We start from the raw sequence: 27,042 nt of genomic DNA on the forward strand, positions 1-27,042 counted from the left end.
GAGGCCACAGACATTACAGGGAAATTTCTAAACCAACGTGGTCCTCTCTAACAGCTCTCTGCCCGCTCCTGCCATCCCTGCTTCTTGGGGGTACTTAAAAGAACTTTGTTTGAGGCAGTGTTCTTTTCCACCGTCAGGGTTCTAAACTACACAGCTGCATAGCCCTCCTTCCTCTCAGAGATACCGGAAGGCCATCCTTTAGCTATCAGATGGCTCCTTGCCTCACTGCCCAGCTCAGGTCTCCAGCTCTGCGGTGGGTATAAACTTGTTGAGTTTCAAGTTCAGTTCCTAAATGCTAGATAGAAGGGTGTCCTCTGTCTCTGTATCTGGCCAAAGCGTAGCAGCACTTGCCACACATTAGGCTCTTGGAAACGTTTGCTGAATAAAAAACATGAGAAAAACAACATACGATGTTTAAGCTTCTCAAACAGTTTTTAATTTTTGGTTATTCCCATCCAGACCAAAGTTGTTAGAAGCAGGTGTGAAAATCCCCTCCCTTGGGGTCTGACAGTGGCCTTGAGTGGCCAATCCTCTGGCTCGTCTCCCCTTGTGTGTTCAAGATGCATCCTTGTTGATCAACGGGTTGCTTCCTATGACCTATGAACTTTGAGTAGCAAGAGGACTTGGGGGCTCGGGGCAGTGTAAGATACACAGGGCTGGGAGCACTGCAGACATCCATGTCAGGAAAGGACAATTTAAAAAAAAGAAGGCTTAGCAGCTGGGTGACTGGTGCATACCTTTAATCCCAAGGGGATCTCTGAGTTCAAGGCCAGGCCAGTCTGGTCTACAGAGTGAGTTCGGGACAGCCAGGGATACATAGAGAAATCCTGTCTTGAAAAATCAAAACCAACAAGCAGAAAAAGAGGCCTCAGTGGCAACTGCATGGGAAAAAATGTCCCATCTTCCCTGCTGTCAGCTAAGCAGACCTGAGCTGCATGGCTTTATAGAAAATATTTGTATTGCTTTAGTCCTCTCTGAATTTTTCAGTAGTTTCAATGTTTATTATAATACTAATTGATTTACTTTTTCATCGTCGATTTTTTAAAAAATTTATTTTTATTTTTGTGTGTCTGTGTACCTGGTGTGCGTGCGTGCGTGCGTGCGTGTGTGTTGGTTTTGGTCAGTGTTTTATCACAGCGGTAGCAACCAAGTCGGGTAGGCCTTGTCTGTGAGGAGTTAGTATCTGAGCTATATGAACTGAGGTTGGAAGGCCCACTCTGACTGTGGGGGAGCCACTCAGTGGGCCAACACCCTGGACTGCACGGAAAGGAGGAAGCTGGCTGCCCACAGCACCCACCGCTCCATGCTTGAGGGCAGATGCAGTGTGACTGCTGCCTCAGGCTCCTCTGTCACCCTCCCTGCTCTGATGGGCTATACCTTGTGAGTGTTAGCAAATAAACCTTCCTTTCTTGAGGAGCTTGTGTCGAGGAGTGTTTTGTCACAGCAGCAAGCCAAGTCACTCAGACATATGCATGGGAACGTGAGGATGCCCCGTACAATGTCCCCTGGTGATGTGTGAGATGGAGTTCTCCGACGGTAAGTCACCTTTCTCCCTACTAGGTTCAGCAACGGTTTTATGATGATTCTTTTTGTTTTTTACTTTTGTTTATGAGTATTTTTGCCTGCATGTATGACTGTGCACTGCATGCATATAGTACTCAGTACTCCTGGAGCCTGAAGAGGGCTTCAGGTCAGATGGAGCTGAAATTACAGAGGGTTATGAGCCTCTGTGTGCGGGTGTGGAGACTTGAACCCTGGTCCTCTAGAAGGACAGCCAGTCCTCTTAACTGGTTTTAATACAGAAGGAATAAAATAAAAAGGTTGTAAAACCAATCAGCAGCCTGCGAGCAGTCCTGCTATAGGTGCAATCTGTCCCGGGGTTGGGATAAAGGACTGCTATTTCCCAGCCTTAAAGAGATCTGTTTTGGATTGGGAAGCCAACTGAGAAGTGCTTTGATTTTGGCAATGCAGACAAAGCGATGTGCACATACTTATCACACTGAACTATAACCTGACAGGGCTAAGACAAGAGAAAGCCCACTGCTCGTGCCACAGGCCTTACTTGGCATTTCAGGACGGTCCTAAAACTTAAGTGGCAGTTGGCTTTCCTTCATTCCTTTCTGAGTCCAGCAACTTGACACGGTCTCCTCCCTGTCCCACCCTCATCCCTTGGGAATAGACTAAAGTAGTTGTTAGGCAAAGCATCTGTCCTGCAAACTTTCTTAGCATTCATATAGAAAAGCAAAACTAAGAGACAATAACCCACCATCTACCCACTAAGCATCAGGGTGGACAAAGCACAGCCGGCTCAGGCTGAGGAGCGAGAGCCTGTGTCTGTGCACACCGTGACCCGCCCACACCCCGTCACACAGTGGTTATTTTCTTGTCCTTGGTGGCTTGCTTGATGGCAGCCTGCTCACAGATGATCTCCTTGAGTCTCTGCAGCCTGGTGTTCTGGGTGGTCTGGTCCCCCACGCCAGTCTGGCTTCGGTGCAGCAGGGTCAGGGCATGGATGTACTCCAGCTCTGTGTACTTCACACCCTGGTCCACCACCAGGTTCAGGAGCTCATCGGCAGTGTTGTACAGCATCTCGTAGTACTGTCTGGGGGAGCAAGACGGAGCGAGTTCAGTGTTTCCTCCCTCATTATTTGCACATCCTGTTATTGGCATGTCAGTATGTTCACTTATCTCACAAACAGTTATGATTATGTAAGGCAGGCTCTGTCCCACCCAACCTCTCTCTATATATGTATGTAGGGGAGGCTAGGTCCAGCCCCTGCGTGCTCTTTGCTTGGAGGTTCAGTCTTTGGGAGCCCCCAAGGGCCCAGGTTAGCTGTCTGTTGTCTTCCTGTGGAGTTCCCATCCCCTCTGGGCTCCTCAATCTTTCCCCTACTCTTCCGTAAGACTTCACCAACTCCATCTAAAGTTTGACTGTGGGTCTCTGCATCTGTTTTGGTCAGCTGCTGGGCGGAGCCTCTCAGAGGAGAGTTATGCTAGGCTCCTGTTGGCAAGCATAGCAGAGTAGTTCATATAGAACTCCTGGGAGTCAGGAGGAGTATGGAGTTTGGGAGCCTCGCACCCTGGACTATACACGTCAGAGGTTTCAAGCCAGGGTCTTTGGGAGCAGAGTAACTACTAAACCACTCCCACCTCTAGGATGCCCTGACCTAGGAGCAGAGGCTACTACAGCGGTGGGAAATGGCTTATGGTACTTTTCACTGAGATTAAGCAAAAAGAATTGGAGTTCTTTGCTTTATGACATTGATATTTTCATCATTTATCTTAAAAAGCAGCACTGAGCCCATCAACCCCGATGAAACTGGATTTCTTTTGAGAAGTCTGATGAATTGTTTCCGGGGAGACTGGCTGGTTTTCTACAGAGACTGCCATTCCTCGATGGGAGTAAACAAGACAAAGATGCCTGGAACTCTAGCCCTGGATCTTCCGTGGTGATGAGTGACAGAGGGAACGGGATTTAAGTACTTAATGTTCCAATATCCTCTGTGCATTGACGACTTTTATAAACCCCCAAATGACATTCTGAAGGCAACAAGGGAGACGAACGGGGTTCTCAAGAGCCTCAGACGACAGTGCACCAGAATTGCAAAGCTGAGTTATTAAACAAAATTGACAGGTAACTGATGGCATATTTTCTATAGTTAGGGGGAAATTCCCCTATAACCACGATGATACATTAGATCATAAAGAAACATAAATATTTAAAGACAGAATGAAATGCATTTGTCTTCGAGAAAGCTACCTTACCCAGTAGCGAAGCTAATAAATGTGTAGAATGTACTTGGAGGTGGGAAGGTGCTACAAGATGCCCTAAGGAGAAAGGGAAAATGCCCCAAACTATACAATTAAAATGAGCCTCCATGATAAACACTGACAGATTGAAATAAAATCATGGAGCCCAGCAGGAATAAACAATTGATGGATATGTACTGAGACTTCAGGAAAATAAAAGCATGGTTTTTATCATTGAGCATTAAAGCAGCAGCCCCCAGGGTACCCCAGCTTACAGCAGGTGGCACTGTACGTGGCTGCCTGTGTTGCATTAGTGAACACACGTGTGCTTTAGACGTTTTCCAGATCAGGCCTCGTAGAGGGAGTCTCTTCATAAGGACCCCCTAACATTAGAGGCCAGATGTTAGCTGTGGATTGAGTGGCCTGTGCTGAGGACAAAAGGAGCTCGGTATCATTCCTAGCCGGTGAGTGGGACATTCTATGACCAAGTGGGTGCCTGCCCACGGTTCCTCTTGCCCTTTGCTGTGAGTCTTTTGGTAGCATTTCCCAAAGTGTCCTGAGTAGACAAAGTGTCTTAGTGGCCTTTCTCATTCTGTAATTAAACATTATAACCACAAGTGATTTGTAGAGGAAGACTTGATTTTAGCATATGGTTCTGGCATGAAGCCACACATTTTCAGTGCAAGCCGTCAGGCACATGTGTGTATACAAATTGCTTGAACCTCTTGCTTTTAGCATTAGGATCTTCCCTTTCTGGCAAGTCCCTGTCTCCATTGTGACTGAGGTGACTGCACATGGTCTTGGGCTTCCTGTAGGAAAGAATGTCCCCCCGAAATCAGCTCTTCCACCATGGCGATTTTTCCCGTACCTACAGCCCTTCTTAGCAGGTCTGTGTGGAGGTGACATACAGGAAGGCCTGCTGGGGGCTGGCCTGAATCCACGGGTATCCCTTTACCATCTGCCTTGTTTTACTTGGTGGACCTCAGAGTCCAAGGTTCATTTCTAAGTGGTTTTTAAATAGGTAACCTGTAGTGCCAGTACCCCAGTCCAAATTCCTTATAAAGTAACAAAGTATTGCATAAAACTTATACAGTTGTCCTCTGCATTTTAATGTTTTTGTTTTTTGTTTTGTTTTTTGTTTTTTTTGTTTTTTTTTTTTTTCAGACAAGTTCTCACTACGTTGGCAGTCCTGAACTCACTCTAAACCAAGCTAGCCTTGAATTTCCAGAGATCTGCCGGCTTCTGCCTCCCAAGTGCTGTGACTAAAGGCGTGTGCCACCATGTCCTGCTCTTCTGCACATTTTAAAATCCTGTCTAGATTATGTAAAAGACTCAGCAGCCTGCGAACACACTGTTACACTAGAGTGTTGTGAGAATAACAATCAATGCAAAGCCTGAACATACTTTTTCCTGAATACGTTTGATCGTCGGTTGACTAAAACATAGAAGGCAGAATCTATGGTAAGAACCTGTGCATAGACATGGCTAATGTTTGCAGCTATGGGCTTCTGCTCTGTTTTGGAACTGTATTTATTGTAGTAATGTTTAACAATTTTAACTTGTAGATACATTTGTGTATTCAACCGTCTGAAATAGGTATCACAGTTCACACTGTACACAGAAGGAGCTCAGCTGTAGAACATGAGTGATTTGCTCATGTTCTCAAACTGAAGGATTTCAAGACCTAAATGTCGTCCAAAGCCAAGGTAATAGAGAACGAAAGTGTAAAACGCAAAAGTGCTAAGTGCAAATACTGTCTGTATACAGACAGCATTTGGCCGTGCTCTGGTATAACCGAACACAATTCTCAGACTAACTCACCCAGCTCGGTCTTCTGCTGAGGTGGAGTGAGCCTGCACGGCAGTTCACACTTTGTTCAGACACACCTCACAGTTACAGCTGAAGACTCCCTAGCAACCTGAAATTCAGGGCTCCAAACTTAAACTGTAGCGCTTAACTTTTTCATTTTGTTACCTACTTTACTTTTCCCTGTTTGTCTGTCCAAGATGGTAATGGATGAGGTAAGCATTCTTTTTAAAAGTTGGTTGCCTTTCTGATTTATTACTTCCGTGAGGAGGGGACTAATCATGTATTCTCGGTGTGGAGCTTTAGGAAGGGGAGTTCTCACACAGTTGGTGGGCATGGAAATTAGTACAGCCATTATGGCAGGCAGTACACAGAGAGTTAAACACACAGAACTCTCACATGATCCAGCAGTCGCACTCTGGGCTCTACATCCAAGGGAAATAAGGTCATTACAGCAAACAGATCGTCACACTTTCTTCTTGATTGCAGCAGTATTCATGATAATTCACAATAATGGAGTTAATTATGGTGCCTTTTCACTGTGTGTGAATAAGGAAACTATGGTGTGTGTACCTAACAGGTTGTCACACAAGGAAGAAGGAGGGCCTGGCATGAAAAGCTGACCTGAATCTAGCAGTATTTGAGATGGCTTACTATGGAAAAAGGTGTTTGCTTCCAACCATGGTGACCAGAGTTGAATTCCTGGGCCTTATGGTGGAAGGAAAGAACTGGCTTCTACCAGTTATCCTCTGACCACCACATGCTCACTGTAGCCGAGTGTGTACCTGCAGATTGGATACTGCTTTTCTAAAATGTTTAGAACCAGAGTGTTGTGCTACAGTTGATTTCATTTTGGGGACTATATGCGCATACAGTGAGACAGCTTGGCAACTGGACTTCAGTCTAAATTAATGTTTCCTACACATCTGCGAGGTGTGGCTTGGCCTGAGGTTTCTCCAAAGGTCCTTTGTGTAAGAAGGCTTTGCCCTCAAGATGGCAGCATGGGGAGTGGTGGGCTCTTTAAGAGCCAGGTCTTATGTCAGGTTCCTGGGTCCCTGATGGTGCAGCTCCCTAAAGGGACTGCTGTTTTGGAAAGAGAGGCTACCATCATGAGCGATGGGTCTGGGCTAGTACTTACCAGTGATGAGAGTATACAGGCACAGTGTGTTTGAACTTGTAAAATGAAGCTTTTGTCCTCAATAGTAACTTGCCTCAGGTATTTCATTATAGTAACATAAAGCTGGCTGTTACAACACCTTATGTAGAAGGAATGCTTGTGCAGTATTTTAGTGGGGATGCAGTTTGACAGCAACTCCTTGTATGAGGTCAGAGGTGGCATTTTCCACTTGTGGCATCGGGTTAATGCACAAAAGATTTGGCAGTTTAGATCATTTTAGGTTTCAGATTTCAGATTAGGGCAGTTTCACCTACAACTGGATATTTCAAGCACTTTAATGGAGACCCACTAGTAAAGGACAACTAAATGATCAGGGGAAACATTGAATTCTGTTTTCTCCACCTCCTTAATGGTACATACAATGAAATGGGGAGAAAGAGGAAGGGACTGATGGAGCCATAAGCCGGATAATCATCCGTATATAACGGGCAGGGGCTCTAGTAGGTGCTCTTTAGGCACCTGTAGTAGCTTTGGATTCTTACACTGGCGCAGAGTCCCCTGACTGGTCTTTTCGCATCATGGAGCTGCCATCGGCTTCACTGATGCTAACAGTTGCCAACCAATGTCAGGCGAGCGCATTAGCAGTTGATCTGCAAACACTGTGAACAAGTGTAATCTTAGCCCAGATACTTTCCAGACCAATAGTAAAGCAGATGATAATCCCATGTATCTGAAGAATAAATTACTGTATTAAAATGTAATATAATTGTTCTTATTTGTCTTCTCCTTCAAAGAGCTTAGGGTTTATTACAAACATGATTGAAAATTTTAATTTGAAATGCAGCAAAGTTCTTTCCATTTCAGGACTGGGAAAAAGCAGAAGAAAGCTCAGTAAGTGTCAGGCAGCTGATGGCAGGTTTAGATGAGCATTCTATGTTGGGGTGGTTTTTAATACTTTTATCAGATTACACTGGTTTTTGTTTTGGGCAGGCTGCCACAGAATGATTTTAGAAGAGATTTTGCCTATCTTCTCTCCACTGATGGCACAGATAATAACCATCCCACAGGCAGCATGTGTGAACTTGTGTTTTCAAGGCTTGCTTTGTGTTTTTGATGGCTCAGTTTCATACATTTCTTTTTTCACCCCATTCGTCAATGTTGAAATGACTGGGGATTCAGCTCAGGGGCAGACACTTCCTGAAGGGTGGGACATGAAGCCAGACCCCAAGGCACCCCAAAGTTGGGGGAGAGGCGGGCAGACAAGCAGTTACTTATCATCCTTATTCTGGAAATGACCATACTTCCGCAATTCTGGGGTGTCACTCCCGCAGACTTCGAAAGCTCAGGCCAGCTGTGCTCACCCCCTCTCAGGATTGTCTCTCAGCACTCCTGATGGGCAGCTGCAGCCACAGCCTGGTTTTATTTCTCTTCAGAAAGTGCAGTTGCTTAAAACAAAGGAATTCCACTGATGAGAGTCCATCAGTCATCAGGGATGAGATGTCCCTGTCACTGCTGAGGTGACCGTAACACTCCTGTTACAATCCTGAGACTCAGAGAGAATGTCTCCCCATGCTCTTAGCTGGCAACTTTGTCCTCACTCCGCTTTTGGAATACATTCTAAATTTATAAATATCTAAGTTTGAAATTCCCACCCCAACAACTTAAGAATTTATATGTCACTCTCCACTATATCAGATAATTTTTTTTAAATTAAGGTTTCCACAGGGCTAGAGGCCAATTTGTATTTTAAATTCAGTGCAATTAAAACTGTGTCTTTTTGGTCTAGTCCTGCCTTTGGTCAGAGCCTGTTTATACGAATAATTATTTACTACATTAAGTAGTCTGCTCAAGTCCTTCTCCCAGTCTGAAGGTTTTAATAAATATTGATCAGGACCATTTTTGTTTGCACTTGCCAAAGCAATTCTGATGGATTCATCATCTGATGTTATCAAATAATGAAATATGAAAGAGTGAATAGAATTACCCTCTTGTTTTGTGATTTTTTATTTAGGGTCTTCATTTTACTTTCATAATTGTGTTTGTCTCATACGTCTGTAAATGTTCTTTTGATTACCAAAAGGTGAGCCCAGGTTAAGGAGAGCTATGCTGTGCTGAATAGCAGTTTAGAATCTTTTCAATTAAAATAGTTTATCGGATAGCACTTTGAAGAGTTTTCAATTTTTGAAAATAATTTATCTGCTACCACAGGGTGAAGAAAGGCACACAGTGTACTACCCTCTGGCAGTAACAAAGCCTCTGATTGTTTACTAATTAGTAAGAGAATCTTAAGTTATACATTATCTATATTTCATAGACTAGAAATCTGGAGGCAACTGCTGGTGTAAGCTGAAGAATAATTCAGAGGCCCTGTGGCCCTTTCTTCTTTAAGTAAAGCAAAGGAAACACTAACTTTTCAATAGATAATGCAAAGTGCTGCTTCAAAGGGAGACCTGACTTGTTACCAATGCTGAGCCATCCGAAATGCTACGAGTGACAGCTTCCATGGAGGCATGCTCCTCGGCCTCAAGCTCTCTTACTTGCTATTTAAAAATAACGTCTTGTCTAGGCCTAGGTCAAAGGTGTCCATTAAATTTAAAGCCAAGCCAGGGTTGTAGTCTACCCAGTGGCCTGGGCCATTCCTCATGTATTGACACTTGGGAAATGACAGAAGAATGAGGGGGCCATGGACATGAGACAGAAACCAGGGCTTCGGGCTCAGGAATGGCTATGTTGAGGGTGGGATGGGAGAGTGAATGGGTTAACGAGGCATGGTTTCTCTCCTACCCACCATCTGTCCATCGACCTACTTATCTACTATAGTGCTGGGAACTGAACCTAGAGCCTCACATGCATTCTGGGCAAGGACTGCACTGCTGGGCCATGCATACCAACCTTGGTTTCTGCATTAATAATGTGGAGATTCTGTCTACCTGAAAATGTTTTGGAAGAAAGATCTGTGGAGTCGAGTGGAATCACTTGGCTTTGCTCAGAAACCACTCATTAGGACGTTGTGCTGAAGAAACCGAGGCAATGGCTTGATTATAGCAGCTAATAGTTATGGCAATTCCATCCCAACTCACAACTGTGGAGACGGCCGGGTGAGGGTGAGGAGTGGTTTACTACTCAGGCAGCATTTGTCACATGACACTCACTCAGCCTTTCCTTTCTATTTAGAAATCTCAACACTTGTCAGTATTGTTAGGGGACTTCTCCACTTAGTACAAACAAAGACCATATATTTCATGATTAAAAGGTAAAAGGCTGGCAGCTGGGTTTGGTGGCTCTCACCTGTAATCGCCCACTTGTGAGGTAGAGGCAGGAAGATCACACACACACACACACACACACACACACACACACACACACACACACACACACACACACACGGTGGGGGAAGAGAGAGAGGAGGGGGGAGAGGGAGAGGAAGGGGAGGGAGGGAGAGAGAGAGAGAGAGAGAGAGAGAGAGAGAGAGAGAGAGAGAGAGTTGCTAGAGGAAACCCAGCCCCTCTGAAATCCATGATTATTTGAGAAGTGTAAGCATATGCAAATCACCAGGTCCCAATAGCAAACACTTGAGGGTATATTAACTAAACGCTTAGGTTATTTATGAAGGAGAGAAAACCTAAATAAACTAAAGCTACAAAATGGGCCACCTGAGATTCAAGGACATGTGACTCGGGATGGATGTCAATTAGGAACGTAATGGAGTAAGGAGGACGGAGCTAATGGAAATATGTACAGTATCCAGCAGGGCTTAATTAAAGACCCGAGGACTCTGACAAATGTGATGGATAGCTGTGGGAACTGTGGATTTGGTGGGTGAAAAGACTACTGTGGGTGATACATATTTGGCTGTCAGCAAACTGTGTGATATACTAAGTCTCAAGTTGTAGCTAGCAAAATGCATTTATTCTGAATGGCTACCCCTGACAGGACACAGGCAGAAAGCCCAACAAAGGGTAATGCTGAATGCAAGTCAACAACTTTGGTGAAGGAAGCTTCTATCGAAACTAAGGACACTGGGTTTACAACTGATCTCACTTAATGCCTTAATTAGTGTGCAGGAAGATAAGTGAGCAGTGGAAAGGCCAAATGTTAGTAAATTGGGCAGGGCTGTGAATGGCAGGAAAGAAGGAGAAATAACATAATGGTCTCTAGAGAATTTAGAATGAATCATTACAAAAGGAGGTCCATCTTAGAAAGGCCCACATGACCATGGTAGGAGGAGTTCTAACCTCCTGCCCTCAAAGGCTGGAAGGAAGTGAGAGTAGCCCTGGAAACCAGTCTGGCCATGGCTGGTGGGGAAGCCAGGACTATAAACACCAGGACTGGTTTTAGGGCAGAGAAGCAAAGGCAATCTTTTCTTTGATGCATTTCATAGCTCTTTCTCATTTTGTACCGTAAGCCAAGTAAAAAAAGCTCAGAAAGGAACATCAAATGGAAGCAAAGGGACAAAGGGTTGGGGGAATCAATTAAAAGAGATTTAGTTCAGTTTCTGTTCAAATGTCAGCCTACAAATAAGCAAGGCTCCCTCTCTCTGGCCTCATTCTCACCAAAATATATGTTAGTGCACACTTTCATATCTTTCAGTGAGAGAGGAACTAGAGGCCTGTTGTAGTACTGCTTAAGGTCGCCAGTCGCCTGGGTTTGTCTGACTTTGGACAGATACTGTGGGAGCAGCTGTTAGTCTTTCTGATACTTTTCTCAGGAAGAGAAACAGTGACATGGACTGAGATGGTTCAGATCTTGAGTTGGACCGTCAGGCTGTACAAGCATTTATATAGAAATGTAAATTTGGGATCCTCTATTGTTCCCTACTGGACTACAAAGGAGGTGTGGAGAGGGGAGGAGGGGGAAATGAAGCTAGCCAGGAAGCTGGTGCCAGATGTGAGAGACCTGAGGGCCATACAAAGAACTTCCTAGGTAAGGGGGAGGGATGTGAGGAGACAAATTTAAGAACTGAGTATCTTTTAGCTTGTCTACATTATTAAAACAGTTATGATCTGTTAGTATCAGGACTTAATAAAGAAGAGATTTCAACATTCCTAAACAGAAAAAATAAACAAACAAAAAAAACCCTCTCACCACAAAAGGCTAAACACTTCACCTTATGAGAAACTCACAAATTCACTACTTATCATTAGTTTCCTGACTTTTCTGTGGATGAGACTGTCCAGCTTCAGGTTACAATGCCCATGTGGTTTGAGGCCAAGGCTGTAGTAGTGAAGATGGAAAATCTAAAGACAGAATATTTTAGAAGGAAGTCAACCTGTCTCAGAGACCTCTTCAGCTACAACAAAGATGGGGCTCCTAAGAAAAAGAGCCTCAGACTGTGGATGACACAGTTTCTCTCTCTCAATCAGATCATAGCAACCTTCTGGAAGCTTCCTCACAACTTTAAGTCCTCAAACTTAGAGCTCAACAGAATCAACCTCTAAGCAAGAGAAGGGGTACAGGTGTCTCAGCAGAGAGTACTGTCATCATTATCTTTCGTTACTGAGCACAACACATGCTTGCACTGTGTCTAGGCAGGACACAGAAATCTGGCAGTAAGAACACAGGAAACAGAAGACTGTCTTTTCTCATAGGTCCCTCCTACCCAGCATCTCAACTGATCTTGCTAAAATGTGTGTGAAGGGTGGTTGTCATCCACAGAGCATGAATGAGGAGGCTATGGTCTCAGTTATTGCTGACAACCACATAAGGAAGCTTTAACCTTAACTTGGTGGACGTGGTGACCAGAGTGAAAAATGTCCCTCCGTGGTTCATGTATCTAAATATCTAGTTCCCGGTGGCTGTCGGTGCTGTTGGGGGAGGCTATGGAACTTTTAGGAATCGGAGCCTAGCTGGGAGACATTCATTGCTTGGCATGGACTCTGAAAGTATGTGGCCTTGTCCTACTTCCAGTTTACTGCCTCTGTTGCTGGTGTGCTGCTGAAATGGGTCAGTCTGCCATGCTGTTCCTGCCATTGTGGAAGCCAACCCTCTGGAACTGAAAGCCAGAATGAACTCTTTCTTCCCTAAGTTGCTCTTGGTCACCCGTATTTTTTTTTTTTTAATTAGAGCAGCAAAAAGTAACTGTAACAGTGAATAAGTAATGGGACAGAGGTAAAAATTTCAGTTAGCCAGAATCCAAACCCTCCTTCATTGGCTAGTTTTATGTCACTTTGACACAAGCTAGTCATCAGAGAGGAAGGGGCCTCAATTGAGAAATGCCTCCATGAGATCTGGCTCTAAGGTCTTCTCTTACCTAGACATTGATGGGGAGGGCCCAGCCATTGTGGGCAGTGTCATCCCTGGGCTGGTGGTCCTGGGTTCTGTAAGAAAGCAGGCTGAGCAAGCCATAGGAGCAAGCCAGCAAGCAGCACCCCAGCACCCCTCCATGGCCTGCTTGAGTTTCTGTCCTGACTTCCTTCAACGATGAACAATGTGGAAATATAAGCTAAATAACCCTTTTCCTCTCTAAGTTGCTTTGGTCATGGTGTTTCATCACAGCAATAGTAACTCTAAGACACCTCCCATGTTTCTACTGAATCTCTGGAACCTTTTAGAAGCTCTGATAACTGAGGAATTGTTTCACAGCAAAAGTGGATGCTGGAGTTTTGGTGTAGAATTGGGATTTGAACCTGGATAGAGTGTCTGGAGGGAACAAAATATAACACATTACATTAGCCAAAGGAAAATACATTTTAGGAGTCATGGGTGGGGTGGGGTGTAAATCTTTGAGGTGTAGAATGACGATTTTTATAAAAGGACCTTTTTTTGTTTTTACACAATAAGACTAATATCAGGATTTTTCATAGACTCTCTTAAGTCTATATATAATAGGGCCTTTCTATAGAAAGAGGGCAACTGTGAGGAGTGGGAATAATCTGTGAATAAGCCAATTTACCCGCTCAATGCTGGCCAATAGCCCTAGGACACACCTAATTTTTTTCAAAGACTAAAAATAATTTAAAACTAAAACCTTAGTTTCTTTAGGAAATGACTTATTATTAGTGAAGAGCAAGCAAGGCATGGGATTTAATACAAGAAATAACATTTTTATTGGAGTTAAAAAATAACGTTGTTGCAAGGCAGGTTTAGGAGAGGCCAGCACAGGGTTACAGGGCTGTCTGTCCAGGTTCCCTCTGTGACCCTGGCACACATGACCAGGAGGGAAGTTGACGTGTAACCTGCCCACCACAATGTGATGTGGCTGGGCAGCTGCTCAGAACATCAGAAAGACGTAAGTCTGTGTGGAGAGCTCGAGTGCTTAGCGAGGGCGACTCTATTCCCCTGGGCACCAAGGGTAATGAAGGAGGGAACCCAGGTGCAGGGCCAGGGCGGGCTTGCTCCACGCCTGTGTGGGGCAGGGAGCAGGGCTTGGCTGCTATGCCCTGTATGAGGATGCACACAGAACAAACAGAAGAGCACTGAGCAAACCAGAAAATGCCTGCTTTGGGATGCCTAGGAGGGGCCGAAAGGAGGCTTCTGGGGGTGACTTGGTGTTCGGTACTTTTACTCTGACACACTCACCAGGGGACATTCACGTCCTAAGATCTAATCAAACTGTATACTTTAGATCTGTGCATTCTACTCATGTATATTACCATAAAACACGGTACCAGGGCTGGGGCCGTAGCTTAGTGGTAGAGCATCTGCTTGACCTACAGGAGGCCAAGGTCTCGATCTTTAGCACCAAACAGACAATCTCCCCAACAACAAATGGCACAATTTGAAACATGGTGGCACATGCCTCTAATCTTAGCACCTGGGAAGGACTAGGAGATAGAGGTCATCCTTGGCTACATTGCAGGTTCAAGGCCAACCTGGTTTATATCAGTAGGCCTTTCCTCAAACAAAATAAGACAACATGATCCCCTACCCCCTAAAACAAAACAAAACAAAACAAAACAAAACAAAACAAAACAACAACAAAACACAATCACTGAAACACAAACCCAAACCCAAACTCAAACGGAAGGCTTTGGGCATCAGTCAGGTTAGAATGCTCGCCTAGCGCACACGAGGCCGTGATCTGACTCCAACTCTGCAAAACCTAAAGTAAGAACAGAACCCACATTAGCTCTTTCTCCCTGTGCTCTACCCCCTCAAATCGACAACAGACAACAGAAAGAAAAAGGCCAGGGGTTGGGGTGGGTCCCTGGATACATAGTTTAACTGTCAGTTTCATACTGTAACTTTAAGAAATGCTAAGGTTTTGAACTTTGAAAATGCAATGCTAATTGAAAGAAGCTAGCTGTAAAAGACTGCTTATTGCATAATTCCACTTATATGATATGTCCAGAGGAGACAGAAAGTAATTAGTGGTTGCCAGGGGTAGGCCTTGCAGAGGAATGAGGAGTGATTGCTAATGGATACAGGGTTTCTTTGTGGGGCAATGAAAATATTCTAAATTAGCCAGTGATGATGGTTGTGCAACTCTAGCTACACTAAAAACCAGTGAATTGCACACTTTAAAAGGGTTAATATTTATGGCATGTAAATTATTACTCAATAAAGCTATTACAAAAATGCAAATTTTATGAACTACAACCCTGACTTAAGTACACAGAAGACATTAGTCCACAGCCAATACTGCTGCGAGCATTTACCCATTAATCAGGCCATTGGCTGCAGTTCAGAGCTTCCCTTTGGTAATTGCAGCAAAGATCTCCCAAACTGACAGATGTGGAAACACTTTCACAAAGTGCCCCTGAAATGCACGAAAGCCATTTCTCAGGACTCCACACTTCCATAGGTTAAGTGACTGGTACCCTTTTGCACTCTTCTCAAGAAATACTGTTCTCAAGAAAACTTTATAGTAACAAATAACAGCTAACCCTTATTAGAAAAATGGGTGTGAATTGCGACAGTTCTGTGTGTATAATTACAGAGTAATAGAAACATAATTGAGCCAAAGATTCGCTAATGATTGTGTTAATGTTCATTATTAAGAAGGACATTAATTAAGGGGAGCAATTAGCATCTGACAGTTACTCCTGCGGTACTCTTTACGGGCACACCTGACCTAGCAAAGGTCCTCCTAAGGGCCAGATACCTGCCTAAGGTCACCTGGTAAAAACAAGCACAAAACTGAATTTTCTCTTTCAAGATTGAATTTTGATTACCAAACAACATGCTAGCCTGACTACATGGAGCATTCTACTTAAACTATTGAGTTGGCCTATGAGGAACAGGATCGAAAGTAAGGAGACAAAACCACTTACATATCAGGAGAAGCTCTGAGGTCCCCTTTGTGGCAGCCCCGTGGGAAGCTGTAGGGTGAAGGGAGTGCACACATCTACCAAAGATTAAGGATGTTGGATGCTGCTACAGTGTGAGCATGGTGCCACTGTTAGTTCACAGACACATCTTGTAGCTGCCTGGTCTTTTGCACAGATAAACCGGGGGTCCTTACTCATAGCCGGAACTAACCAAGTGTTTATAGTTGCATTGAGAAGGAGGAGGACAGGGCTGCCTGAGAGATCACAGATTTAAAGGGTTAAAAATGTGCGTGCCTATGTCTTTTTCTACACATATGTGCACTACATGCATGCCAGTGTTTGCAGAGGCCAACAGAGGGCACAGAACTGCCTGGAGCTGAAACTGTAGGTGGCTGTGAGCTGTCTGATTGTTACTGGAAACTGAACCCGAGGCCCCTGCAAGAGCAGTATACGCTCTCAACCGCTGTAGCCCTTCTAGTACCAAGGACACAGATTTTTTTTTTTTTTCGGAGATGGGGACCGAACCCAGGGCCTTGCACTTGCTAGGCAAGTGCTTTACCACTGAGCTAAATCCCCAACCCCAAGGATATAGATTTTTAAAGAAAATGTTTGCTGATCCCTAAAAGGAAAAGAAGTCAGAACGGAAGGTCAGAGCTGGAACTGTCTAATTTCCTATGTGCTTGCAGCCTTTACAGTCAGAGTCTAGATTTCCAATGCTTAAAGAAAATGCACAGGGTGTTATCAGGCACTACTGTGGTCCACTGTGTAGTGGACTACATACCATGGTCAATGCAGGAAGTATGGCACCTCTCGGTTACCTCTGTGTCATACACACGTTGCTCTCGTGACCTCTATGTCAGAGGAAAGCTACAGGGACAGAGGTGGAGAAAGGACTCCCAGAGCAAACACTGACCACACCCCTTTTAGCCTCTTTTCCACTCTGCTCCTTCCATCCAGTGGCAGGATGAGTTATTTAGTTACCCATGGGTCGGAAATAGAGTTAGGATTTGACCTACTCTGCCTAGACTCCCAGTTGCTGGTTCCATGCAGAGACTGGGCTTCATCATTAGATCAGTATTACACAGCATCACTACTGGAGTCACAGAGGGAAGTGTGGGAAGGACGAAAGAAGCCTCTGCTTGTCCGTTTCAGTGACACAGTTATGGCCTGTTTCCTGTATGCAACCCTTCCCACTTCCTTCTCAACAGAGACTAAATTCCTACCTGGAGGAGGAGACTCACCCAATCCAGACCACAGTGCCATTCACTACAGCTTTTAAAGTTTGAAGTCAAAGAATGCCCAAATAGAAGGGGATGCTGGGTAATACCCCACGTCTTTTATGGGTCAGCAGCAGGCAGTTATACCTTGACTGTTGTAAAGTGAGTGTCTGAATGTACTCTCACTTCAGACTGACATTTCTGTTGGGAATCTGCTTTACTGGCATACATTTCTAATGTTTTCAGAGAGAAACATTTCAAATGTGGTGAAACAAACATTAGTTTGTGACCCAAATGTTTCTACAGAGCACTTCTCAGGCTGGGTGTGTGTGAATGTTTGTAAACCATTTGGGCAGGAAAACGGTGGGGAATGTGTTTAGGAACAGTTGCTTGAGGGGACAAACTCCCAGCAAGTGTAGCCAGGATGTCCTTAAGATCATGCCTGTCTGTTCTTTCACATTCTATGTGGCAGTGTAGACACTATGACATTCCTCTTGTGTCTCTTTCAAACCTAGTTTTACTATTAATTGGGGACTGTGATCTTGCTATTCAATCCCATTGTACCTCAGTTTCCATTTCTGGACAACAAAATGAATTAGGCTACAATTGATGGCATCTAAAAACTGCTGTAATCCATAGGAGGGCAGGAGAAGGAAGAAGGGGCAACATTATTAATAGTGTTTCCATGTTCCAGGGAATGCAATTTATGCAGAGAGAGATGAAGAGATGAGGCCCTGGGTCACACAGCTCATCAGCGTGAGGTTAGACTTAAATCTGCATCCCCTGAGCCTGAAGCCTGTACCCTCCATTATACCACGCTGGCTCCCAGCGATTTATCTGCTTCCCGGGGTTCCTCAGGGCCTCTGTACTAAATGACGGTGTGCCAGGTTACAGACAGTCCCCATTTGTTATTTGTTCTTTTACTTTATTTTCCTAGTATGCATTGTGTCACTCAGCTGGTGCTGCACACACACACACACACACACACACACACAGAGACAGACACAGAGAGAGAGAGAGAGAGAGAGAGAGAGAGAGAGAGAGAGAGAGAAAGAGAGAGAGAGAGAGAGAGCGCTTTGACAAGAACACAGAGCACAGGGTGTGCTGGGAAATGTGGGTGATGCGGCTTTATTTCAGTGTCTATTCAATTGGATGTAATGGCAGTTTCATTGTAATAAAAAGCTTTATTATGCTTTGTAATGAAGACACAAAGCACTTAGTGGAAATCACAGTCTTTTAAACTAATCTGCTTTCGACTCTATTGCAGAGATGCAGATACAGGGGGATTCAAAAGTGGTTCCCACAAAATGATTCACCCAGAATAGCAGCATCAGTAAATGGGCATTCACGTTTTGCTAGGGTTTCTCATCTTTTTTTTTCCAGGGTTGGGCTGGGTGCTTATCTGTTCTCCTTCCCCAGCATGCTTGTGGCAGGTGCACTCTGATCTTTCTGTTTTAGTCTATTTAGTACTTCCCAGTAAATACCAGCATGAACTCTGTGATCACAATCTGGAGCACTATTCTGTCTACTAGTATATGTATATACTTGTGTGTGCGTATGCACACTCAAACACACATGCTCATACGTGCCCACAGACGGCTGGCCCAAGGGAGAAAGGGGGAATGAGGATTTTAAAGCCTTTAAATAAAGACTGTAGCTGTTGTTGGACTACACACAGATACAGAGTAATTAAAAAGCTCTTCAAAGAATAGAATAAGTCCATTAAATCCAGTTAAATAATTTTTCAGAAATACCACAAGAGAGACTTCTTGCTGTTTCCTCCCCTCACAATGACTAGAGGAGGAATATCTCATTCTCCAAATGGAACTTTATGGAGTTTTCAATAAGTCCCCTCAGCACTTATCTAAATCTTTAATTAGTTCTATAATATACTGATGATATCAAGCCTAATTAAATTTATATAGATAAGGCGCAATGAAATTCTACCAAGTGAGCTGGAAAGCATATATTAAACAGTAAATTTAATGGTTCAAGCTGATAACTACAATTTTATATCAAAAAATTAAATTCAATTTACATGTTGTATTCAAATTGATTTTGAGTGTGCAAATTATTGGAAAAAATCTCTGAAATATATCAGTAAAATTGCTAATCTAGCCTACTTAAATATCAGTTATTAATGCCTGCATTTGCAAATAAACCACACACATTTGCATTTTTACTGAGTATAATAAAAAATTATCTAAACCTTATGCTATTTTGTTAAAAATATTCAGCAGGTTTTTTTCTTTTTGACCCATGCATAAATTAAAGAATTAAAAAATGACTATTGGATCTAAAGAAGAGTCAGCAATTCAAAATACAGCAAATGAAGATGACATATATCATTGCCAACTAAAGCAGTTTATATTGTCCTTCATGGACAACAGTTACAATGGCAAAATTCCCCCTTAGGACCAACTGGAATAAAACCATCTGCAAACATCTGATGACATAATCATAGGTGGAGGTAGACAAGTGCACACTGAGTGGCATTTACTGTCAGGTTGGGGAGGGGAAAGAAAACAGGCATTTCTGCCTCACAGAGGGTAATGGTAACAACAGCTCATTCCATTGCCTTGAACAGATCAGCAAAGAGTAGGCCTCCTGCAGTCCGTGGCAAATAACCACTCAATTAAAGAGCCAACCAGATGGACCATGTAATTTTATCAATAATGGTATTGTGCTCAGTCAGTTCCATATTGAATTGCCTGCATCTTAAAAGCACTAGCCTTCTGCATGGCTTATATCTTTTTCTTGGTTGACATATACAATATTGACAATAATATGACTGTAAGTGCATTTCAATGCCCTCAGAATTACTACCCTTTGGTAATAATATGTGTCCTAATGACTTTGCCTTTGTTACTAGGAACTTTCCCCAGGACATATATCTGTCACTCTAGATTCTAACTTATCTTTCAAATGATGATTGCTTTATTAAATACCTACCATAGGCCATATGGAAGCATTATATATGAGAGATGCAAGTAATATGTTAATGATTTCAGAGAACAGAAAAACGAACAGGCCAATCATTTCGGAGGAGAGTGAGGACATACAGGTTTTTTGGAGGATAGAAGTTTAAGAATAAGCCATCCAACCAGGTAGGACAAAGGCATGGAGGTTGGACCATAAGTTACAGGAACAGGAGAGTCCAGGACAGATAAGGAGAGGAGAAGCATGTGGTTAAGTGCAAACATATGGGCTAGGTAGAGTATAAACATGTTACCCCAAGGATTGAGCCAAAAAGCTAGTTGGAGAGATATGTGTGTAATTATCCCAACTAACTCATTACAAGGTGGCGAGGAGAAGGCGATGGAAGCCTGAACCTAGCTGAAAGATTCTCTATTCCGGATATGATAGTGCAGCGGAGGCAGGGACAGTGACGGGAACAGAAATGAGAACCACTTAGAGGAAAAAAGAAGTGGTGTAAGAAAGAAGGTAGTCCATGGAGGGGTGTTGGTGGCTTGGGCAATGTTGGGTGACATGGAAAGATCAGGTTGGGACCAGGTTCAGTTCTGGCAGATTTTGAAGCTGCTATTGCAGAGAAGCAAAATCAGAGTGAATAAACCTTCAGTCCCTCAGTGACAGCTGCAAACCTGGATGAGGAACAGCAAGGACTCGGTACGGATGATGGAGCAGCAGCAGGGACAGCACTGTCAAAGTTAGACATGGGGACTTGTTTAAGGAGAGAAGACCTTGGGCTCCTTTGACCTAAATCCTGCAGGGAATGAGAGTCCTGGGGTCCTGCAGCTCCTCCTCACATCTGTTCCTTCTCTTGGGAAAGCTAAGCAAAATGGCGCGGAGAGGTATGGCCAGGCAAATGGAGGACTCTGATGGGTGTGGTGGCAGCAAGGCATACTACCAGGCCTCGGAATTGCATTACTTTATCAAGTCTGTGGCCAAGTTCTCTGATCCCTAGCTGTTTGATTTCGAAGATGAGAATGAGAGAAAACAGAGAGGGCCAAAGAGAAGGGACTTTGGATCCTATAGCATCATTTGACAAATTTCCGAAAGCACAACTGTCTTGTCAGAGAAGAGAACAAAGTCACAAGCATCTAAAGAAATCCTGATTCGCTTACCAGGTGTCCATGGACTCCTGCGGTCTCTGAGGACCGCATGTCTTATATGTCAACCACCGCGTGTTTATGAGTGCACACACACGCCACACACTCTTTCCCACACGGCGTGCACCATAGTGCATATATGCTTATAACCCATTTTCCTATCTACCCTTTCTGTGTCTCTGGCTGTGTATACCTTCCTAAGTGCGGGTGTACATGCAGGGATATACCTACCTGCCTTGGTCTTCTTGACTAAGATTATAAGCATGAGCCATCATGCCAGCATTATTATTATTTCTACGTAGGCTCTGGGATTGAATTTGGGTCCCTATGCTAAATTATCCCTCAGACCCATCTTCCTGTCCATTATTTAGGCCTTATGCTGTATACTCTAATGTCTATTTCTGACTATGTGGATTTTGGTCTAGACTAGAAGAAAGCATAAGGGTATAAAAATATAAAGGTGGGCAGTTCTTGTCCAGGAAAATAAGGGCAGAACATGCACAACCCACAGGCCGTGGAGGAGCTCCTAGTTATGGTGGACAAGCAGGCACAGATGGGCATCTGTCTGCCTGTGTTTCACCTGTCTGCTAGGTCTTGGCTTCAGACCACCATCTGTGAAAATGAGGTCTGTCAGGCATGGAGTACAGCAGAGAAACACAGGGCAGGAAGCAGAGGAAGCCTATCATAGAGGTGAGTGTGAGCTACAAGATCAGAATGTGGAAAGACGTGCTGAATGAGGAGCTCAGAGAGAATAAAGTTAATGTGCTATCAATGGTTTCTCAAAGCTATGATTTATCCACATAACTTGGCATGGTACTTTAAAGCAATTTAAAGGATATAAAACAAACCAGAGAGGCCGATAGCCCCTAATACCTGACTACTCTTCCAGGTGAGCTAATACCTCTCCAGTCAATACTGTGACTTGTAGCTGAGCTTCGGGAGGTAGGACCTATGCTCCATCGTGTGGCAACAGCAGGGAGGCTAAAGGAGACGCAATCGCACGGACTCCTATTCCCAGCGGGACCGTTTGAAGGCAGACAGAGGAAGGATGGGCCACTCTTCAGCTCCTTCACTTGCTGTTCTGGGCATTTTGAGAGGAATTGCCTTGATTCTGAATCAGCAGGTGATTCAGGACACCCTGTTGTGTTCGGCTGTGGCACTGTTCTAGGGACTGAAGCTAGGGCTTCTCATCTGAACACATGCAGTGAAGAAACCGGAAGCTGAGTCCAGAGCGGGAAAGCTCTGGAGGAGGGAGGGGACCGTCCGCTTGTGAACTGCACCCAAGGGTTAGTGGCAACAGCATGAAGCTGCAGGTACCAGGGCGGCAGTGCTCGCTCTGTCTCAGGCCTGGGTGGGGCGAGGAAAAGGCAGAAACCAGCACTAGGCGCTCGCCTCAACCAACAGATGCTGTAAATAACTAAGATGCTCTGTACCTCTCTGCCAAGAGAAAATGCTAGAAAATCAATGATTATTGAGTTATAGTCTCACAACATATTTTATCCACCATCTTGCATCTTTTGATCATCTGACTTCTTTTTATAATTCAAAGTGTCTCAGTGAAGAAATAAAGTTGCCCTGATCTCCTTCTGGGAGGAAGCCATTCCACTGAAGCCCCTTCAGAGGAGCTCCGCAGGACCCAGCTCAGGGCACACGGCGAGAGCCGCCGGTTCTTTGACTGAGAGACAGACTCAAAAGCATGGGTATCCCTCCCTTTGGTCTTTATCCCTGCTTTCATCTCTCTTCTTATTGCTAGATTCATGCTTCAATGGGAGTCAAATTCCTTTGCCTAGTCCCTAATTTGACTCACTTTCCGATGATATCGGTCTTCTATAAAAGTACAAAACTAGAGAATCAAGGGCTAGTATCCCCTACACATTACAATAGGCAGGAGAATGGAAAGTGAATCACCTCCTCCTTGCATATGTAGTGTTTTCATAAATTTTTTTAAAGATTTTATTTTATGAGTCTTCTGCCTGCATGCATGTCTGTATATCATGCTTGTGCAGTGCTCACAGTTGCCAGAAGAGGGAGTCGTAACCCCTGAAACTGGAGGTACAGACTGTTTACTACCCTGTGGGTGCTGAGAATTGGAATCTGGGTTCTCTGAAGAGTGCTTATGTTCTTAAACACAGAGCCATCTCTCCAGTCCACTGTACTGTTCTCTACTGCACTCTTTTTTTTTTTTTTGGTTCTTTTTTTCGGAGCTGGGGACAGAACCCAGGGCCTTGCGCTTCCTAGGCAAGCGCTCTACCACTGAGCTAAATCCCCAACCCCTCTACTGCACTCTTAAACCTCATAATTTGCCTAGAGTGTAAATAAAGTACCCCTAAGCTATGGAGAAGGAAAATAAAGTAATAAAAGCTTAAGAAATACCTGGTGGTTATGCACCTACACGTGCATGCAGGGCCTGGGTCCAAACACCAGGGATGTGTGAGCAGCACAAGAATCTCTCTCTGCAGCATCTATACAGTATGCAAAAGTCGACAAACTACAGAATGAGATCCTTTAGCATATATGAATTATATACAAATGATTGCTCAAAGGGGAAAAATCTTTTGGAAGCTATGAGGATGCTAAATTGACACATTAATTTGTATTTCAAGGGAGAATTTCTGAACAAAGAGACTAGACACTGGCCAATGGCCTCTTTATTCTGCATTAGTTCTGTAATTGAGTACAAGCATAACACAGACAACAATTTTTTTTCAATGGATCTGCTGGCATGAGCACTAATCAGCTATGAGCATGAGATTAATAGACAACATGTGTAGACCTTATAGTCATGCTGAGCTAGACATCGCTGTTCCCAGGGACTTGCCACCAAATCCAGTCTGCTTTAAACTGGATTTGTGAAGGCATCTTCCGTTTGTGCTAGCAGATGGATTGGGGTGTGCATGTGATAAAATTTTGACCAGTACGAGCCACAAAACATCAGCTGAGGAATTGCTAAAAAATGTTTCTTTCTTGGCAAAAATAAGACAGAAAAGGAAATTCTTCTTGCATGAGATTTTTTTTTGGGGACACTTGAGTATTCAGTAGCTACCCTTAGACCATAGAAGAAGCTTCTGGGAGGAAGCCAACATGCCCAGAAGGAGGAAGAGCAGAGAGATGGCACGAACTTGACTCTTTAATGACATCAACAGGACTGTGAATTACCAGACCTTCAAGCCAGCTTATCTTGGGGCTTCAAATTACAAGAGAGGAAATATCTATTTTTGAAATACACGTTTTAGTCAGGCCTGGAGGTATAAAGCAGAATGAGGTAGGCTGAAGCATGGAGGGTGAGGACAGCCTAGCAGCACAGTGAGACCACCCCAAATTAAAGTTTCAAGTCAGGGTTTGTGCTCCATGCAGTCAAAGCATCCCAGTAGGGGCTGGAGAGATGTAGATGACCTGGTTGGATTCCATGCACCTACATGTGGTTTGCCACCATTTGTAATTTCACTCCCGGAGGATCTGATATCTTCTTCTGGTCTCTAAGGGCTCTCTACACACGTACTGCACAGACATCCATGCAGGCAAATTACATTCACATAAGAGAAAAATCAATTGAGAAAACAATGAAAAGAAAGCATCCTAACAGATGAGAAAGATCAGGCTTGGCCGTGACACTGAGCTCTTTTAGTATGTCATGGGTTAGTGTGAAGATGCTATTCTTGGACATTTAAGTCATTTGACATTCAACTGCCCAGACATCTTACCAGTCTTACCTGTCCCTGTTTAAGGCAGGGCCACCACTGACACAGACCCTTTTCCCTTAGCCTCCTGTGATGTTCACTCCTCACATTCTCTCCTCTACATTTTTCTTTTGCTGTGTGAAGGTGGAATCACACTGTCCTACAGCAGAGTCTCCTATGCCTTGTGTGCATGAGGATTGATGAGAAACCAAAAGGCTGATGTCACCACATACACACATACTCGTTAGTGCTGGGAAGGTACAGGGTAAGTAAGGGCCTTATTCCTTCATGGACAGAAATAATCCCCAAACCTCTCAAAGGCAATTATTCCAAATATTTATTTTATATGAATTGATTAGTTTTTCCTTTAAACATTTCCAATCCAGTGTTCTTTTTCTTACACTACTTATATTTATCAGATTTTGCTTCTTTTTAGCCCCTTAGTATCATTATCTATTTTCGGGCATCCCCCCACCCCAGACTTTCCCAAGGATGCTGTACCCTTCTTTTCCAGCTGTGACCGGTTCACGTCTGAGCTGCTTCATGGCCCTGCCTTCACTGTTAGTCGGAGTGGGATCTACTGTTTCTCACCACTACCTTTTCCTTTTTTGCTTGGACACACCTTTGGTTCTTAGTTCCCTAGGAGAAGAAGGTGAGAAGTGCGCCTGTGCCTGGGAGGGCAATTGAGTGGTGTGAAGGGTGCCCACAGGTAGAGTTCTGGGGTGGGGGGCAGCTGGGACTCACTGCCCCAGCTCTGGCTGTCCTGGAATTTACTATGTGGACCAGGCGGGCCTTGAACTCACAGAGATCCACCTACTCTTGTCTCAAGAGTGCTAGGATTAAAGGCATGTGTCAACACACCTGTTGTCACATAATTCCAAATTGGCACTAATTTTCCCATTAGTGGTCAAGGAGGAGAGACTGCTTACTTGTGGGACCTAAGTAGGCACGCTGGGAGGAGGAGGCTATTGAAGCTCTACAGAATAGCTTTTCATTCCAGAAACTCACAAAGATCCTGTTGGGGTCCACTGTGGTGGACTATAGTGAACTCCTAAACATGCAGGATTCTCTAAGTCCCTAGGTGCTGTCTCACTGACAGCTACCAGCTTGCACAGGTAGCAAGATGACTACCCCACCAAAAAGCTGGCGAGCTCAGGCCATGGTCCTAGCTGGCATTCTTTCTGGGAAAGTGATAATGAAGACTGCCAGGAGAGGGTGTTAGATGGCTCAGAGCCTGGCAGGGTGACAACATCTGTACCTTGATGTGGCATGGAGAGGTGCCAGTCAGTCCCATTAGCAGCAGGAAGATGGTGGCAGGGGCAACAGCTTGTATGTGATGGTGATGACAGCCACAAACAGTGAGATGGGCTAGGAGCCACAGACACTGAGACAGTCACTGGGCAGTGACAGCAGCTGTAGCCACAGGAGAAAGTGCTGACAGACACAGGCTACACATGCCTAATGCCTGATGTAATAAAGCGAGATTGCTTTCCATACGTAGGACATTGCTTTCTAGGTGATGTGGTTATAGGGAAGACTTCAGCAAGTTCAAAGGTACTCTGTCAAGGAGCCGTTTTCTGCTTTCAAAGGGAAAAGACCTTAGAGAGCCTTTGTTTTCATCTCTGGTGTCGCCAGATGGAAACTTTTTGTCCAGGAAAATCAGCGGTTGTAGCAGGATACATTCTGTGTTGTCATCAGGTGGCAACAAAGAGTCCTAGACCATATTCCCAGAAAGCCGTGGTCACTAGGGGACCACACAGCGAGCGTATTATGTCATGCTTATAAACTTACTTGTTAAAAACGACCACGACTGAGAGATTCAGCAACACGTGAAAGCGTACAACACAAACATTGCAAACAGGAAACAAAGGAACTCTGTCACACTTCTTTAGCTGCCTGGATTTGACGGATGTATTCATGTAGGGGAGAAGCCCTTCATTTGCAAACAGGATCTCTGGTCCTAGCATAAGACTATGGTCCTAGCATAAGACGGTCTTCTAGCTTTGAGGAGCTGCTTGTCAGACTCTGAACTAGGGACAGCTGCCCTGCTCTCCCAAGTGCAACGCACTCTTCCCTGAGCTGTAATTTCTCTGTCCTAATTAGCTCTACAACTAATTCTTAATAATAGTGCCGACCTTACCAGGGTTGGTGAAAAGATTCCGTTTCCAGATTCTGTGTTTGCTTTGCCTTAACAAT

The 27,042-nt window shown here is 44.2% G+C and overlaps 1 protein-coding gene across 1 annotated transcript in view; it reads right to left on the minus strand.

Annotated features, from left to right (window-relative positions):
- Positions 1-413: 413 nt before the first annotated feature.
- Positions 414-27,042, minus strand: part of Exoc4 (exocyst complex component 4) — a 725,423-nt gene continuing 698,794 nt past the window's right edge. The window contains exon 18 of the mRNA XM_032906792.1: positions 414-2,602. Coding sequence (XP_032762683.1) covers positions 2,365-2,602 — 238 coding nt within the window. The 3' untranslated portion in view covers positions 414-2,364. The remainder of the gene's footprint in view (positions 2,603-27,042) is intronic.

This window comes from Rattus rattus, chromosome 6 (assembly GCF_011064425.1).
Source record: "Rattus rattus isolate New Zealand chromosome 6, Rrattus_CSIRO_v1, whole genome shotgun sequence".
NCBI classification, from domain to species: Eukaryota; Metazoa; Chordata; class Mammalia; order Rodentia; family Muridae; genus Rattus; species Rattus rattus.